General features: G+C 39.9%; 2 protein-coding genes across 6 annotated transcripts in view; both read right to left on the bottom strand.

The window, feature by feature from the left end:
• Positions 1 to 301: 301 nt before the first annotated feature.
• Positions 302 to 2,394, bottom strand: GP5 (glycoprotein V platelet). Its single transcript, XM_066241216.1, has one exon. The coding sequence runs from the start codon at positions 2,389 to 2,391 to the stop codon at positions 703 to 705; it is 1,689 nt and encodes a 562-aa protein (XP_066097313.1). The 5' UTR covers positions 2,392 to 2,394; the 3' UTR covers positions 302 to 702.
• Positions 2,395 to 7,743: 5,349 nt separating this feature from the next.
• Positions 7,744 to 18,401, bottom strand: part of ATP13A3 (ATPase 13A3) — an 89,634-nt gene continuing 78,976 nt past the window's right edge. For 3 of the 5 annotated variants that reach the window (XM_066241761.1, XM_066241763.1, XM_066241762.1), the window contains 2 exons: positions 18,040 to 18,129; positions 7,744 to 11,077 (listed from right to left, as the gene is read on the bottom strand). In XM_066241761.1, coding sequence (XP_066097858.1) covers positions 10,880 to 11,077; positions 18,040 to 18,129 — 288 coding nt within the window. In that variant the 3' untranslated portion in view covers positions 7,744 to 10,879. Of the gene's footprint in view, positions 11,078 to 14,799; positions 14,878 to 18,039; positions 18,130 to 18,401 lie in introns of those variants that run through there. The other 2 variants (XM_066241765.1, XM_066241764.1) reach the window with 2 other exon arrangements.

The raw sequence follows: 18,401 nt of genomic DNA, 5'->3' as shown, positions 1-18,401 counted from the left end.
ACATGGCCCCTCTTCCTGCTCCTTGGTACTCAGCCCTGACCACCCTGTCCTGGCATCTGTCACTGGGTGCTGAGCTCCAGGACAGAAGGCCCTGTGTTCTTTGATCTCTCAGCCTACCTCAGAGTAGGCCTACTCGGAAAATCAGCGCTGAATGAACCAGGTCCAGCATTCTCCCAAATAGCCCACAGAGATACAAAAAGTGTGAGAGAGAAAATAGGACAAGGGAAAGAACTAGAAGAGAAAAATCCATCCTTTCCCCAAGGAAATGTCACCATTACTTGGATTGTGTATATTCATTTTATTCATTTATTGCACATTTGCCACATACCTACTATATGCAGAAGCCAGGCCCTGGCCTGGAGTTGGCTGGCTCATCTGCACCCGTCCTCAGCAAACTTGGAAGGACCCCTCTCTCCACTCGGCACAAGGGGGCACAAGGATGAGGTCAACACAATCCACTCCCCAGGACCATGCAGTGAAAGGGAGGACAAAGCAAAGCTAGCAGTCACAATTTACAGATGGAAAGGTTATTCTGAGAAAGGGGAGGGGGGAGGAGGAGACAGAGAGGTGGGGTAGAAGGAGAGGGGAGGGAGTCAAAGAGAAGAGAAAGGAAGACTGCAGCAGCCTTTGTGGATTCTCCCAGAGCCACATCTAACAATACTCTGGTCACGTTTTAATTAATTGCAAGGTGTTTCCATGTACTCAAACAAGAACTCTCTCTCTGATTAATTTTCGAAAGAGCCGGCCGAGTTTAATCATAGCACACACAATGACCCCGGTTATTACGGCCTGAATGACTAAAAGCAGTAGATAAAGCCCCCAGAACAAGCTGTGGTCTGGACGCTCGCCCTCGGCCACCGGCTGGGCCCACGCCCAAGGTTCTGAGCTGTTAGGCACCAAGGCCGGGGAACCGCGGCCTGCTAGCAGGGTCGGCGGGGTGGGGGCAGCAGAGTGGGGAGGCGGGCCCCCGGTTCCCGGGCACCCCAGATCACGTTCCTGCAGGGTCTGGAGCGGCAGGCCGGCGTGCTGCTCTGGGCCGCGGCACTGCGGGGGCTCGGCTCGGCCCACGAGGCCCGGGTGCTGTCGCAGCCACGCCAAGAACGGCCGCAGGTCACAGTCGCAGCGCCAGGGATTGTGCCCCAGCAGGACCTGCGCCAGCCGGGGCAGAGCCCCGAACACGTCACCAGACAGGGTTTCCAGCTGGTTGTGGTCGAGCTGGACGGCCTCCAGGCTGCGGAGGTCGCTGAAGAGCGCGCGGGGCAGGGCCCGCAGCCGGTTGCGGCTCAGCGACACGTGGCGCAGCTGGCGGAGGCCGCGCAGCAGGCCGCCGGGGAGCGAGGCCAGGCTGTTGGCGTGCAGCGCGAGCACCCGGAGCTCGCCGAGGCCCCGGAAGGCGCCTTCCGGGAGCGCGCTCAGACGCGGGCTCAGGGTCACCCCTAGCGCCCGCAAGCGGCTCAGGTTGCGGAACACGGCCGTGGGCAGGGTGCGCAGCTGGGTGCCGTTCAGCCACAGCTCCTGCAGGCCCATTTCCCCGAAAAGCACCTCCGGCAGCTCTTCCAGCGGGTTCTCGAACAGCGTCAATAAGGTCAAATTGTGCGAATGCAGAAAGAGTGCAGAGGGCAGGAACTCGAGCTGGTTTCTGGAAAGAGTCAAAGTGCTCAGGTTGCCGAGCCTGTCGAAGGCCCCGGGAGCAATGGAGCGGATGCGGTTTCTGTGGAGCTGCAGCCCCACCAGGCTGCGCAGGCTGCTCAGCAGCCCCGCGTCCAGAGAGACGAGCTGGTTCGAGTGGAGCAGGAGACTCTCGAGCTTAGCTTGTGCCCCAAGCAATCCCTTGGGCAGGTGAGTCAAATTGTTTCCCGACAAATCCAATCTCCTCAGGTTCCCCAGATGTGTAAAGAGGCTAGCAGGAAGGAAAACCAGTTGATTGTCGTTCAAAATGAGATCTTGGAGGTTAACCAGTTTCTGAAACATGTTTTGGTCAATGCGCTTTAGTTCATTGTGGTCCAGAAACAACTGTTCCAGAAGAACCATCTTATCCAAGAGCGCGCCTGGAAGATGAGTGATCCTGTTGCGAGACAACCTCAGGGTTTTTAGTCTTATCAGGTCATTGAAGGTGCCGGGGGCGATGGCGGAAACGTAGCTGTCTGACAGCCTCAGGCGCTGCAGGACGGTCATACCACTGAAACTGTGATTCTGCAAGGTGCCCTGGCCCATTCGGAAAAGCATGATGTGCGTGAGATTGGTGGGCAGGCCGAGCGCGGCGATGCGCGCCACGTCGCCCCCGGAGCACTGCGCTGCGTCTCGGAAGGCACACTTGCAGGCGGGTGGGCAGGGGAAAGCCTGCGCGCGCAGGAGCGCGAACAGCGCACACAGTAGGGTACTCTTCAGCATGTCTGAAACCTGTGGACAATACACAAGGGCAAATGTTCAAAATCGATCTTGTAACTCCGGGAATTTGATTTTGCGGAGTCATGATTCTTTCGCCAGAATTATCACTGACTTTCCATGTAATCCAGATACAACCAAGTCTCCCGCTTCTCTTAGGCGTACAGATTTTCCTGGGTCATGAAAAGACATTCATTCTACACAATGAAGTCTCATTCTTTTGCTTTACTGATTTTCTGCTCTCGGTATAAAACATTGAAATCAAAGCGTTTCGAGCTATAGAAAAGCCAATATATACTTTAAAATCTTTACATAGAACTCATTAAATAGTCATTCTCATATTCAAGCTCCAGCTATCATAGAGCAGTTCCCATTATGAAAATAGCTCTGCCCTCGACTTTATACCTTACCCAGGGGTGGCTGTAACCAAGTCATGAAGGAAAGAGCAGAGTCTGTTAAAACAACAGTGACAACCACCACCTGATTCCTTTTATCACAGCCTTGCCATATCTGCAACACCAACTACTCTACTGAAACGATGAACAGCCCCATAATAGTAACCGCCCTGTTAGCCACACCACACTGAAAAAAGTAGGTACTAATACTAACCACTTTATGCTATACATTGTTCCCAGCCCTTTATTTGAATCAATTAATTTAATCCTTACCTAGCCCTATGAGGTAGACACTATTATTATCCCCAAAGAATGAAGAAACTAAGGCATGGAAAGTTTAAGTAACTTAACCAGAGTCACAGAGCCACAATTTGAGTGTAGTATATCTGAATTGAGCCATAAAATAAGAAGCTATCATTTCTAAGATACTCAGTTAAAAATACTCATGGCATTGAGTTCTCTGTGAAATATATACAGAGTAATAATAATCTACCAAAACAATGTTTCTCAAGTGTAATTTTAACACAAGTCGTTGCTTGTAACTAAATTTTATTTCTTATGCACACACAGACTAAACGAGCCCTCCAGTTGCCCATCTTAATTTTTTAAATAGTTGGCCTTACCTGAAATGGTGCTGCACCCCAAAGCAACTGAAAGACTTGGAGCCTTGCCTGTGATTCGGCACTTTCCAAAGGAAAAGGGTGGAATCCTTGCATCCTCAGGATAAAGACTTTAATAGAATAAACATCATGGAGAGGGCCCTATCTCAGAGGGCACATTCTGTCTTTTAATGACAAGTATTTTCAAACTGAAAGAGACCATATATGACCTAAAGCCAACTGTCCAGGCTGAATGATAAGAGCAGGAGGGAGTTTTCTCCGTAGATGGCACAATATAACTCTGAGTTGCTAGAGAAGTTGGCACGGTTAGATCAGCGCAGCAGCCTCACCCCCAGGTGGCCCATGCTTTCCTTTGGGTCTTTTTTTTTTTTAATTTTTATTTATTTATTCATTTTAGAGAGGAGAGGGAGAGACAGAGAGAAAGAAGGTGGGGAGGAACTAGAAGCATCAACTCCCATATGTGCCTTGACCAGGCAAGCCCAGGGTTTCGAACCGGCGACCTCAGCATTTCCAGGTGGACGCTTTATCCACTGTGCCACCACAGGTCAGGCCTGGGTCTTACTTTTCATGCCACATTGCTCCAGTTCTCTCATCTAGTTTCTCCCTCCTCCTTGGATGAATGGTAAGGCTAAGACTATTCTCAAATGCTCCACTCAGTTTCTTTTTAGGAACAATCGGGCTAAGAACATTCTTAAATATGTTCAATTATGCATTACTGGGTTGGTTGAAGGGTGTTCACCTGTACAATTTGACTTAGGAATGTCGAACTGATTTCCAAAGCAGTTGTACCAATATGTGATGCCATCTACACTGTATAACAATCCCTGTACCTCATACTTCTGCCTAAATTGGGATTTTCTAAATTTAATTTTTGAAATTAATATGAATTGTTAGTGTGGTTTTTTATTTCCTTAATAATGAACTTGAACATCTCGTATTTTAAGAAGCACTTCTTTAACTTCTGAGTTTTTCTTCTGCCCATTTGTCTATATGCAAAATATGTACGCTCATGTCTTTTTAAAAAACTGAATTATAGGCATTCTTTATATAGTCTAGGTCAGGCATCCCCAAACTACGGCCCACGGGCCACATGCGGCCCCCTGAGGCCATTTATCCGGCCCCCAGACACACTTCCAGAAGGGGCACCTCTTTCATTGGTGTTCAGTGAGAGGAGCACTGTATGTGGCAGCCCTCCAATGGTCTGAGGGACAGTGAACTGGCCCCCTGTGTAAAAAGTTTGGGGACCCCTGGTAGGTACTAATCCTTTGCTGATTATACGTTACAAATATTTAGTTTGTGGTTTGCCTTTTCACCTTCTTTTTGAGGTCTTTTGATATCTCTTAATGTAGGCAAAGTTACCAATCTTTTATAATTTGTGATTTTTGTGTCTATTAAAATAAATCCCCCTTTCCTCCTGAATCAGAAAAACATTTTCCTATAAAGCCTTATTAAGCTGTGTAGTTTTGTCTTTTGCTTTTAGGTCTTTCATCTGTCTAGAATTGATTTTTGTCTATGATATGAGTAGAGTCCAATTTTATTTTACTTTTCCATTAGGATAACCAGCTTAGTCCTATTTATATAAATCCCTTATTCCCCCAGAGCTACAATGTCAGCACTCTCATAGACCAACATCTCACAATTCTGTGGTCTTTTACTGGGCTACTTGATAATCCCTGCACCAGTACCACACCGAAATAACCTTTTAATTTTTTAAGTCTAAAAATATAGTGTTTTGTAAAGTGTGAAGAAATAGACATTTTCATACATTGGTGGGATAAATCGAGACAAATTTTTAAAGGAAAATTTAGTAGTATTGGCCAAATTTAAAATATACATTATCCTCTCCACTGATCAAAAAATACATCTCATGGATATGCTCTTTGACCTATGTGCACAAAACACTTATTTTAGGGTTGTAACAGAAAAATAAACACCTAAATGACCATCAACAAGGAACAAGCTTAAATTATAGAATATCCGTGCAATGGGTTGCCTCGCAGACTTTAAAGTGAATGAAGTTGAGCTCTAAGTGCTGACATCCTTTCTAAGATACAAAGAATGACAGAAAACAAGGGCAGTGTCACATCTACAATGGGATTCTACATGTGTAGCATTTAAAAAAAAGTCTTTACATAAGAATATATCCATATTTTTTTGCAATGATATACCAAAGAAACTTTAGTGTTTACCTTTTGAGGTAGAAACCAGGGAATAGGTAGACTTCCTTACATACCTTTCTATGAGGTTTAAATTTTTATTAAACACACTTATATTATTTTTAAAATTTTAATGCAAAAAAATAGTGATTTGGAAGGGAAATAGCATCACTGAAGAAAAAACATGGTCTTGGCCGGTTGGTTCAGTGGTAGAGCATCGGCCCAGCGTGTGAATGTCCCAGGTTCAATCTCATTCAGGGCACACAGAAGTGATCATCTGCTTTACCCCTCCCTCTCCCCTTCTTTCTCTCACTCTTCTTCTCCTGCAGCCATGGCTTCATTGGTTGGAGTGCATCAGCTCCAGGCACTGAGGATGGCTCTGGAGCCTCTGCCTTAGGCGCTAAAAAAAGCTCAGTTGTGAGCATGGCCCCAGATGGGCAGAGCATCGGCCCCAGACAGGGGTTACCAACTGGATCCTGGTCGGGGCACATGCAAGAGTCTCTCTATATCCCCTTCTCTTACTTGGAAAAGAAGAAAAAAGAAAAAGAAAAAAACATAAGTATAAAGGTACTAAAATATTCTGGAGAAAAGTCAATGCTTGATTTGAGGAAGAATTGACCTCTGGAATCACTGAGTGCAGTGGTAAAGAAGTGGTTCTTAAATTATTTTATCCTGGTTGAGAATTCCCCAGTCCATGACATCTGCAGGTGTAGAAAAAAGTACTGAAACCCAAACAGCCTTTGATGTAGCCAGATGTCTGGTAGTTAAAGCCCAATAACGCTGAACTGACTGAACTCCCCTTGTAAGTCACGAAGTCCTAAACTACTGCCTCTGCCAGCTTCTGTGGGACATTCAACTTTCAGCTTTAATCAAGGAAAGGAACTCCAGAGCCCAGAACAGACACCTTGGTGACACAGTGAGTCTTGCACAGGCACACCAAGTGGAAGCCCCTTTGCCCATGAAACTGCCAGGTAGCAAATATGGTAAGAGACTGGGAAGAAGTACTGTGGAATAATGAGTAAGACTTGGGAGTCAAATTCTGGTGAAGCTCCTTCAGCCTATTTCCCCAAGGAGACCTCCAATCTGAAAGGTTTGTTCTTTGAAGAGAGCAGGACAGTCTAATTGCCCAAGGAGGGAAAACTGGGTACAGAAGTTGCAGACACTGAAGGAACACTTTGAGTCCATCCACTGAGCAAACGAACAAGACACTGAATTGTTTTGAGCAATGAGGTTGACCGGTCTAGTGTTGAAGTCCTTTGGAGCTGGGATCTATCCAACAGGTCAGAAATCTGCTGTCCTAAATGGCTTCTGAGGAAGTCACAGGACCCTGGCCTAAGGGCTTTGGCAATTGAAAAGCAGGTCTCTACCTGGATGATATGCTTTTCTTCCTTCACCAGGGAGACTCAGAGGCCAGGACACAGCAAGGATCTCTGTAGCTGCAGAGTAACCACAACCCCAACTATGAACAGGGAGTCTCATTCAAACTCCTAGAACTCCTGTCCTTCCCTGAAATATACTCAGAATAAAGCAACTGGCAGTAAAGTAGGGGTAAGAGGAAGGAGAGACAGGAAGGACTGTGCCCCCACCAGTAGGCTGTGGGGACATGATCATTTGCTATATAAACCAGTGCATGGAAGTTGGGCTTAAAGTAAGCCTTCGTGCCACCCAAATCCATCACATCGCAGGCAGTCACACGGCCCCCAGCAGAGAACATATGCCTCCCACAGAATCTGCTGTACCAGGAAACACCTACCCAAGCACAAAAGTTAACACAAATTTGCCTTCTCTGGGCCTTCCATGACCAGAAATTAGTTCCACAGCTCCTCTCCTTGGAGGGCTCCTTTGCACTCGTGGATGCCACTTCACTTCAAATTTACATCTTAATGGTATTAGTTTTGGGGTTTGATCTTCCAACCACCAATAGACTTTACTCCCCAGTCTTACAATTCACCATTTCCCTCACATTGGCTTAACACTTGGCTCCACATTGTATCTGACTGATAGGTTTCCACGGATGGTCACAGACATAATGTTATATGGAATGCTACATTTATTTCCTTCAAAAATCCAAAGTGTGTGTGTGGGGGGGAGGATTTAGGCAAGTATTAAGCAGGAAAATAAATCAAAAGTAGGCAGTATTCATACAACCAAAAAGCCAACAAATGTATAAAGACACAGAAAAAGAAATGCTACTTTATTTACTTTTTTATTTTGAATAGCTTCAATCAAAGAATTTTCCTAAGGCTATTTACAGTGTCGAATGTCTAGTTATGAATGTATGCCTCTTTGACAGCAGGGTACCGTTCTTGAGCAGCAATACAATTTTAAAAATATAAAGATGTAGTATCATTTCTGACATATAAAGTTTCTTAAAAAAATTCCAAAGTCTTAGGGAATTAACAAATCATAACAGGAAGTTAACTATTTTATTAATTTAATGTGCACATGATTACCAAATTTTAATACATTAAAAATAGGTGTAAATACCCACAGACTGTACAAAAATTAACATCCCATATCTTGTTAAAAGTTCCCCACCACCTCCCACCATAAATATACAAAAACCTATTTCAGATTATGCAAAATTACATGCAAGAAATCTTAGAATGTTTTTTAAAGTTTGAATTTTGCTCTTCTCTGAATATTGTATGTTTAGCCGTTTTAGAAACAGAATACATAAACACTGGTTTTTTATCATGCCTTTGAAACTGTGCAGTATTTTCATAAACAGGAGAAACAAAATAAATACAGTAAAAACTCCAACAGTTTTGTCTAAATGCAAGTGCAATTTGGAAAGCTTTCGAATGCAAGGATTATAAAACTAATATAAAAAGTATTTATTTTGTTGTTGGCTTAGCCACTTTCATTCAAGCATTATTTGCAGCATTGCTTTACAGCAGTTGGTGCTAGAAGATATAAAACATAGTTACCACTATTTATATTTGAGGGAGGAAAAAAAAGAACTTTAAACAACCCTGAGGGAGACATACATTAAAAATCTTGTTATTTATTTAAAAAGTTAAAAAGTTACATATCATTATTTAACAATTACTTTCCCAGACATTTCTGTCCTTAAGTATGTGCATAAATAAAATTTAAATCGGCAATATTTATTCATCTTAATACACCAAAATAATATATGTACAAATTTTAAATTTTAGGTTTGTATACACTCAAATAATTTAATGTGAAAATCAGAATCAAAATTACTATGTAATGGTGACCTACAGAGAGAAGAGTCTTATCTATGGCACTGAGTAGGACCACACCTGTGTTCACAGACATTCTTCAAATTGACGGAGACCATCAATTACAACTTGAACAATCCACTTATTCTATGTTCAAATCTAATTTCCTACAAATGCTTTTCCACCTACCTAAAAGCCTTACCTTATTCCTTTGAAAGCAATATTGACAGATGAGATATCAAACCCTTATAAAATCTAAATATTAAAAAAAGGGAGGGTGTAAAAAATATAGCTCTTTATGATCATGCTCTTAAAGATGTTAAAACACACTTCTCATAATTGAGTTTTTAAGCTGCTACTTAGCAATTACTTTAGTTATATGCTTCAGTATTTAAATCAAAGAATAAGATTTACAATTCTGGAGTATCATTGAATAATAACACTTGTACATGTTGAAAATGAAGGTGGAAATTATAAAACAAGAGAATAATTAACTATAGAAAACAGTGCTAATTCACAGCTCAAGAGGTCTAAGATGCATAGCTTCATAGAATCATTTATGGAACACTTGTTCTTATCATCTAATGTGTATTAATATATTATATTTTTTGATGGAAAACTTTGATTATATTTTTGTAAAAATCATCAGTGGCAACAGCAATAACAGTGATCCTGAGTGTAACTTACATTTTTCTAGTTACCAAACATCATTCATATCTCTGCACCATAAAAACGAGAACCATTTGATTCTACTACAGTTCTGGGTAACACTGGATAAGTCGGTAAGTATATGATTAGCTAGAGGTGGAAAGTACACGCATGCTACTGGTCAAGGAAGAACAAAGGATAATGTCACCTAGTTTAGTGTCCATTTTACAGCAGTATGTTTCCTTGTTTATCATAACTGGGCTTTGTCAAACTGCTGGATCTTACCTATAAAGGCATTTTTTAAGTCACTTTAATTTTGTTTAGAATTTTAACATTAACTAGGCAAAACAGAAAAGTGAAAAATATTATCCACATTTCTTTTGGTTCAGTGAATGTCTACTCTTTTAATTCTATTTCCATTTATCTTTCCTCCCAGAGAGTTTGACAAACAAAATATGTTCATTTGTCATCCTATCCAAAATGGGCAAGCTCTGACCTCTGGTGCCACCTAATGGCATAAAACAAACTCTCACCAAGTTCATACTGCTTTGAAAAATAGCAGTCGTTCAAAACCACTCATTTTTTAACCCTTATTGATTGGATAGCTATACATCAAATCTTTAAAATTTTACAAGGCAAAAGTCTAACTCAAAAAACTAAAAACAAATAAACTCATTATTATCCAATCTCTTTAGGTAATTAAAAAAGTAGAAAATAAAAAGACATTTTAAAAAATATAAAACATGAGAAAACAGGTATGAAGAGATATTAGAAAGATAGCTCCACAACTATTGCCAAAAGAATTGAACTATTTTCCTATTGAAAAAGGTTTTCACAACATTTAACTGAAGCAAATTATACTACTGACACCAGACAAAGCACAAGATACACTTAATAGTTTTGAGGGTCATCTCAAGAAAGCAGTGAAGCACCTTGCCGATTAGAAGGATAAAACCCAGGCAATTTGTACAGAAAATATAAAACCATAAATGGAAATTACCTGAGTTGTTCTATAAGCAACACCATAAAATTCACTCCTAACTCTAAGCTATCAAAGGAATCTGGTGTATGTATATATAATACAATTCTTTGGAAGAAATGTTGGAATCAAATGAAAATGGGAACTTCTTGTAAGAGGGGTTGTGAAAATAAATTTTAAGGTGTAAACTAGTCTAAAACCTACCAGTGACCAACTTTATTCTGTACCCTATATAAAGAGTGTTACTGAGGGTAATAATTAAGAAAATTGTGAAAATATATATAACATTCAGAATTACTAAACGACTTTACATATTAATTATTAATTTAACTGGCAGGCCAATCTATTTTGTTTGTTTGTTTTATTTTTTTTTAAAAAACCTCTCAACTCAGCTACTATATTCGTAAGGGACATAAACTGAAGTGACGCCATTCTGACCCCCAGGACCAAAAGTCCTCGGGTTACATTCTGTGCAGCCCTGCTCCAGCACACTGAGACTGAAGCACTGCTACGTGATGGTGATGATCTGACACGACCCATTCTCCCTAACTAAAGCTTTAGCTTCTGTTGTTGTTTGAGGCTTTGGTGGCCATTCCGGATCAACCAAGAGCTCCTGAGCCAGGTACATGTACTTTGCTTTTGGTATCTTCTTTCTACAGCCCAGGACCCAGGACAAGCAGCACTTCCCCCAACGATCCACTGACTCCTAAGGAAATAAGGAAGAAGAACACCCTAGTAGATTAAAGCCTGCTTGTTCTTAACAAGTTTTTAAAGCACAGTACATAAACATGAAAAAATAAGAGCAACTGACTTCTGAACACAAACAAATGGGAAAAAAAATCATATAAAAAAAGTCAGCTTTCAATTGCTATTTAGAAACTTTTTAAAAATTAGATTTTTAAGTTATTAATATAATTTACTTTATTTTATATACTTTATTCTCTTGTGTATGGATATATTTTTAAAATAACTTAAATTTCTGGATAACACAAAGTACCTAATGCATTAAGAATAACTAGACTATTCAGAAAGAGAAAATATTTTTAATATTTAATATGAAAACCCTCATTTTCTATCCCAAACTATCCTTTAGTACCATGATTCTTAACAACTTAGCTACCTGATCATATTTGGAAGAAAGCAGTGTAAAAATATCATTACTACCATAAATATTACCTTTCAAAACATAAAACATTATGAAAATATTGTTAGGTCACAATTAGAACATTGTGTTTAATGTCAATTACTTCTTTTAAAATCACATTTTCATTAATATAAAAACAGTTCTATTTTATAACGATGGTTTCCCTTGCTGCCCCACCTTTGAAAAGAGATACATATAAAGCTATAAAGCAATTACTACTTAATATTATTTCATTATAAAAAGCTCTGCTATCATTGAAATCCTTCTGATAAATCCTGATGTTTTTAATGACTGTGATCTTAAATAATTCTTAAAGATCAATAAAGCAGTCCCTTGTTATTGTACAGAAATATACATTCAACAGAGGCCTTCAGAATTATCCTTTTTTTTCCTTAAGTGAGAAGCAAAGAGGCAGAGTGACAGACTCCCACATGCACCCCAACCATGATCCACCCAGCAAGCCCCCTACTGGGCGATGCTCTGCCCATCTGGGGCTGTAGCTCCACTGCTCTGCAACTGAGCTATTTAAGCGCCTCAGGTGAGGCCATGGAGCCATCCTTGGCGCCCAGGGCCAACTTGCTCCACTCGAGCCATGGCTGTGGGAGAGGGAGAGAGAGAGAGAGAGAGAGAGAGAGAGAGGGAGAGAGAGAGAAGCCAAAGGGGGAGGAGTGGAGAAGCAGGTGGTTGCTTTTCCTGTGTGCCCTGAACAGAAATCGATCCTGGGACATTCACAGCCAGGCCGACACTCTACCATTGAGCCAACCAGCCAGGGCCCAGAATTTATCGTAACTGAAACTTGAGACAAGAAATGAAATAAACCCTGGCCCTATATGCCACGGTTGTGGGTTAAATGCCCAGTGAGGGCACATATAATAATCATCTAATGAATGCATAAATAAGTAGAACAACAAATTGATGTTTCTCTATTAAGAAAAAAGAAAACTAAATGACCATACCTAGACCAATGGCTATATTCACCTCTAAAAAAGTCAATTTTTAATTATTTTGGCTGCCACTTCTCCAAAGCAAAATTTAAATCCCAGGTTGTTCTATTTTGCATTCAACACATAACCCAGGCTACAAAGAGGTCTAATCTCAATTGAAGTAATCTCACAAAATGGAAGCATAACATAACTGAGATGAACGAGCTAATGTTAACATTCAAAGTATCTTCATGATCAAGAAAGGCAGATTTGCTATAACATATGTTATAAAACATGTTTCCAAAATTGCCAATAGAGAATAGCATAATACTTTAAAATGCAATCTCTTTTAAACTTTTCTGTATTTAGACTTGGTAGGTCTTCCCATTTCATTGAGACAACTGCCAGGAACTTTACTAATCTTTCCTTCTCCAAAACTATGGTGTGTGCATGTGGCAGCTTGAGACCATGATAAATAATAACTAAGTGCTTTTAAAGGCCCATTTACTTTGTCAACAAAACACTGCCACCAAAAATTTATTGGCAAAAACTGTGGCCACAAGTAACGTATACTTTAAAATTCAGAAGGGAGGTATAGATTTGAAGATGACTCATCTAGCTAAAAAGAGAGTTACTACCATCACCTTAAAAGCCCACAAGAAAATTTTGCATTAAGATACAGAAGAATTCTTCAGGTGATCCAAATAACCAATAATTCCTTTTCAGTGTAGACACATACACAAGAAACCTTATTTAATCTGAGGTGATGGCTCACTATTTGGATCTTTTCCCTACAGGTATTTAAAGTCTTTAATTTAATTATAGAAAAGAACATTGTTCCCTAATCAATCTGAAAGCTGTCACTTTTTATTTTATGGCATGTAGCACTGTTAAAGGATCACAAGAAAAGGTTAATGGTGAATGTTGACTTTGGGGGGGGGGAACGTAGAAACACATAGGATTGTCTGAACAAATGAGTCAACAGGGTTGAAAGGCAGCACAGAGCAGGCTGAGTAATGGAAGACATCCACACATGTCTAAATCCACTGTTCCCTACCTGTGGAAAGTGAGGCAAGCAATACAATTAAAATTAATTTCATTGCAAACAGAATCACAACTGAATAGTATTTTTTTTAGATTAAGGTACATGTTTAAGAAAAAAAGCAAAACACTCATGTCCCTATTAAAGCAAGGTATACCTATTATAATTCAGAAAAAATAAAGTCACAAGAAACACTAGGGATACCCTGCTCCACTGTAATTACACATATATTTTGTTCCTGTGCCCTCACCTCCCCAAGTATCACACAAAAGAGAAGTATAGGTTTGTTAGTTTACAAGCACAAACATACCACACACATCCTCAAACAATATAATTCACAGTACAGAAAATAAAAGGTGCTACAGGCATGCTGGAATGAGAAATAAATCATGGGAGAGAGAAAGTGGCAAGAGGAGAAAGGTAGGCACCATGCACCAAGAGTGAAGAAGGGAGCATCTCAGGCTTAGGATGAGCACCAGGGCTCCCCAAACATCCAGGTGTAAGTGTCTAAAGCAGGAGAACACAACACAGGAGCCACAACAACTGGAGCTTCGGGTTTGCTCCTAAAAGGACACAAATAACCAAGTGCATCCCTTAGAGAAGGGAAAGAGGCTATCACGGAGCAGCAGAGACCACCAAGAACTTTCAAAAGATTAATAGCTAAAATTCTCCTGCTTCTTAGACCATTACAAGCTGTTCACTCTAGAACCTGAATGCCAGTTTAATCTTCTCAGTGCCTTTTAGGAAATGTTTTCATGCAGAGCATGTAAAATATAAAGCCATGCTTGTAGGCAATGTTATAATAGTACTATGGTTTTCATAAAAGTCTTCTTCCTTACCAATCCTGAATATAAAACAAATAAGGACAATCAGAATTAGCATTCTATCAAAATAAACTCAATATTCTAAATGGCATAAAGACCACAGCTAACACTTTGCCCAAAAAAAGGAAAACAGACAAATCCTCAGGCAAGAATGATTAAAGTTCATATCTACCACCAAGCAGCCTCGGTGTACCAGACAGAGGCGGACACCAATGCTTCTTATGCAGCACAGATCTTTTCAAACAGGGGTAAGGCTATAAAGAGATGATGGGACCCTCCACTGAAAATTTTTCATTCAGTAGGCCAAGGGTGAAGTTCAATGCATGTTTTGAAGAGTACTCCTTAAAAATCACTAATATATCAAAAAAAAATTTTGGTCAGAAAAAATATTAACATCTGGGTAAAAAAATATATTTTGTTACATAAAAGATTTAATTTTAGCCCTGGCCAGACAGCTCACTTGGTTAGATCATCCTCCCAAAGCACAGAGGTTGCCGGTTCAATCCCAGGTCAGGGCACATACAGGAACAGATCAATGTTCCTGTCTTTCCTTCTCAATCTCCCTTCTTCTCTCTAAAATCAATGAAATGAGTATTTTTTAAAAAGTACTTTAAAAAGTTTTCACTTTAATTATTTGCATGTGGTTTACTTAACCTGTTTTCAATTTGATTCAGGCCATTAAGTATCAATAAGAAAAACAATCATTATGGGAAATTAGTATTATGTAAAAATCCTTCTTGTAGCTAAATTATGTTAGCTTCAAGAATAGGCCAGGTAATAACACAATGTCTGAAATGTCTACAATTAAATAAAAATAATACTTAAAAGTTTATTTTGTTCTTTAAAGGGTAGAAGCTCTTTGGTATAGAAATATCATAGATCTGGGTCCAGATAAACCTGAATTTGAATTCTAGTTCTAACACTGTTTCTTTCTTTCTTTCTTTCTTTTTTTTTTTTACAGAGACAGAGAGAGAGTCAGAGAGAGGGATAGGGACAGACAGGAACAGAGAGAGAGATGAGAAGCATCAATCATCAGTTTTTCGTTGCGACACTTTAGTTGTTCATTGATTGCTTTCTCATATATGCCTTGACCGTGGGCCTTCGGTCCACCGAGTAACCCCTTGCTCGAGCCAGCGACCTTGGGTCCAAACTGGTGAGCTTTTTGCTCAAACCAGATGAGCCCGCGCTCAAGCTGGCGACTTCGGGGTCTCGAACGTGGGTCCTCCGCTTCCCAATCCGACGCTCTATCCAGTGCACCACCATCTGGTCAGGCAACACTGTTTCTTTATCTGTGAAAACGGGGAGAAACTAAAGACATCCCTACGTCTTGAGTTTGTTGGAACAATTAGAATTTACACAAAATGCCTCATACTGTGTCTACTATAAAAAGTAGGTATTAAAAACAGTAGTACTGTTTGTCTCTATTTTGTCATTTGGTTGTTATGTTAATTTACATCTGTGTGATCTGTATGGCCCCAAGTAAGTGAGGCAAAGTGGCAGAGCAGGAAAAACAATCCTCTTGAAATCCGAAACCCTGGCTTCAACTCCCAACTCTGCTGCCATTCATTAGATGCAAAACCTTGGTAAATGGACTAAACGCTATTTCTTTATGTTGAAAATGAAGTCAGAAATGCTTTAAAGGGGTTGTCTTGTGTACTGCTGTAGGATGTTTATTTAGCAGCATCCCTGCGTCTACCCAACTCCATGTAGTAGCAACACCCCTCAACCCCAACCTGTGACCAACCAAATATGTCTCCAGGTATTACCAAAGGTCTCCCGGGAGGGTGGGGGGAAGAAGGGTGCCCCTGACTGACAACCCCAGCCTTACAGTAATATGACTAACTGGCTCTTGAAAGGTGACTACATTGCACACATGAATGTCTGAAGATGAAAGTATCAATCTGTGCTAAGAGTTATAAAAACTTTTTTTTAAACCAGTAATTTAAAAAATGCTTTCTTAATCATGGCCATAGAACAGCGATTGAAGACTAAAATCCTTGTCTATTCAATGACTCTCAGAACTGGCAAGCACACAGGACATGCTGGAGCCACCTGCTCTAGACCACTCTCTTCACTCTCCCCTAAACACTTGAGAGGCAGGACTTCACATGACAGATACAACTTTTAAAAACGAGGACAGATACTTATTAACACATTTTTAAAAAATAGAGATGTAGCAAACAACAGAATTTTCTGCCATATAATTTTGGTTGAAAAGTTAAGAGGGATTTCCAATTCAAATGTTCTAAAGGAGATTTATGACACCCAATTTTGACTAAATCAGTATATAACTCTTCAGAACGTACAGGTACTTCCTGTTTAGATCAATAGTTGGAGATCTCACTGGAGAAGCTGGGAACTCAATGTTAATGTTTTCTTTGCCCTGAGCCTTACCAATACGAGTATCTCTTATGAGGACTGATGATATAACCCAAATTTAACACCCTGAAGTGATGCAGTGAGGTTAGCAAAAGAAAAGAATTATAGAAACAAAGTCGATTTAGCTAAAGAACTTGAGTTCCTAATACAAGTGGTCACACCCAGTACTAGGGACAGCTGGGCATTCCACTGCTTTGAGAAAGAGAAAGAGAACCATTCCAAACTCATCCCATCATTACAAAACTATCACTATTCATCACAAAGCATCAGAACAAAAAATGCCATTCTCCAGACCTTTAATAAAAGGGTTTTGCAATATTACACCGAGCATCAAGCCTGCTGAATTACCAAAATAAAGCTCAAGAAGTTGCTACTTAGGTAAAAAAAGGAAAAGCAAAAAAAAAACAAACAAAACAAAACACATGTGGGCAGGAGGGGGTAAAAATAAGTGAATGACCCAACTCAGCAATGCTAAGGATCTTCTTGAACTCTACAGGCTTCCTTGTGGCTCATGATGTCTAAAAGCTCATGATGATTTAGAATACATCACCAATCCACAAACAAACAGGTAAGATAATGAGGGGGTGAGACTGCATTGTTAAGTTCTCTATACTCAAAAAGTTGTAGAGCTGTATGTAACTCAATGACATCAGTTTAAAAAATAAGACTAACTTATATTTTCTATTTAAAACTATGTATCAATACCCTAACACCAGGAAATGTGCTTTATTCATTTGATTCTCATCTATTTTTATCACAGAGCTTGCATATCTTTCAAATAAAAGGCTACGTAATGGATCCAAAAAGTCAAAAATCCTAAGCCATGATTTGTATATAAATCCACACTGTCTGTCTGAAAATTTTCCTGAATGATTAGAGACATATGTTGTTTCGAAAGCTAAAAAACCACTCAAAATTAGGATACAGTAACAAATCAGAAATAATTGCTGAAAATTTTTACCTTTGGACTCTGATCCATTTAATTCTCATTTCATAACTTCGTTTATATAGAGCTCATTTAGCTTCTAATGGGACTCATGAAAACCAAAAGCATAACATTTAAGCCAGACAGAAATGGAAAAATTAACTCTCATCACTGACTGAGGACAAGACCTTTACACACACACAAGATAAGGATTGTAATGGAAAAGAGAATTATGAAATTTCTGAAGTCCTGAAAAGCCTATAGCAAAGGTCCGCATGAATTTTCTAGGACTTCTTGTAAGAAATGAAATGTCAGGCATAAAGAAAAAGATTGAGGCAACACACAACAGAACACCACTTTACAGAATGCAGAGTACACAACAGAAAGTCTAGAGAGACATGAAGAATTGAGAGCAAGAGCTGATTTCCAACCTGTGGCGGCTGTGTGGTGGCGAAGCGATATTCTCCTTGTTTGTCTCGATTGAACACAACTTTCCAAAGGACCATGTCAAGGCAGAAGTTCTGAGAGATATTCCAGCGAGTTAAGAATTAAAAATGACTAACTCTTGATTAATGTGCACATTTAAAAAGGATCACACAATGCTGAATCATTAGTGAAAAAATGATTTTTATAGAGAATTTTAGTTAATATTGCAAAAGAACAGAGAACAACACAACTTGAACAACAAATATAAATCATAAAATCCTTAATAAAAAGGGATCTCTAATTTTTTCATAAAAACATGACTTTTATATGAACAATCAAGTCTTTCCCATATTAAAATGCTTATTAT

Source organism: Saccopteryx bilineata, chromosome 8, assembly GCF_036850765.1.
Source record: "Saccopteryx bilineata isolate mSacBil1 chromosome 8, mSacBil1_pri_phased_curated, whole genome shotgun sequence".
Lineage (NCBI taxonomy): Eukaryota > Metazoa > Chordata > Mammalia > Chiroptera > Emballonuridae > Saccopteryx > Saccopteryx bilineata.
Note: the sequence above shows the minus strand (reverse complement) of the source record. Positions and strands in the feature narration are given on the sequence as shown.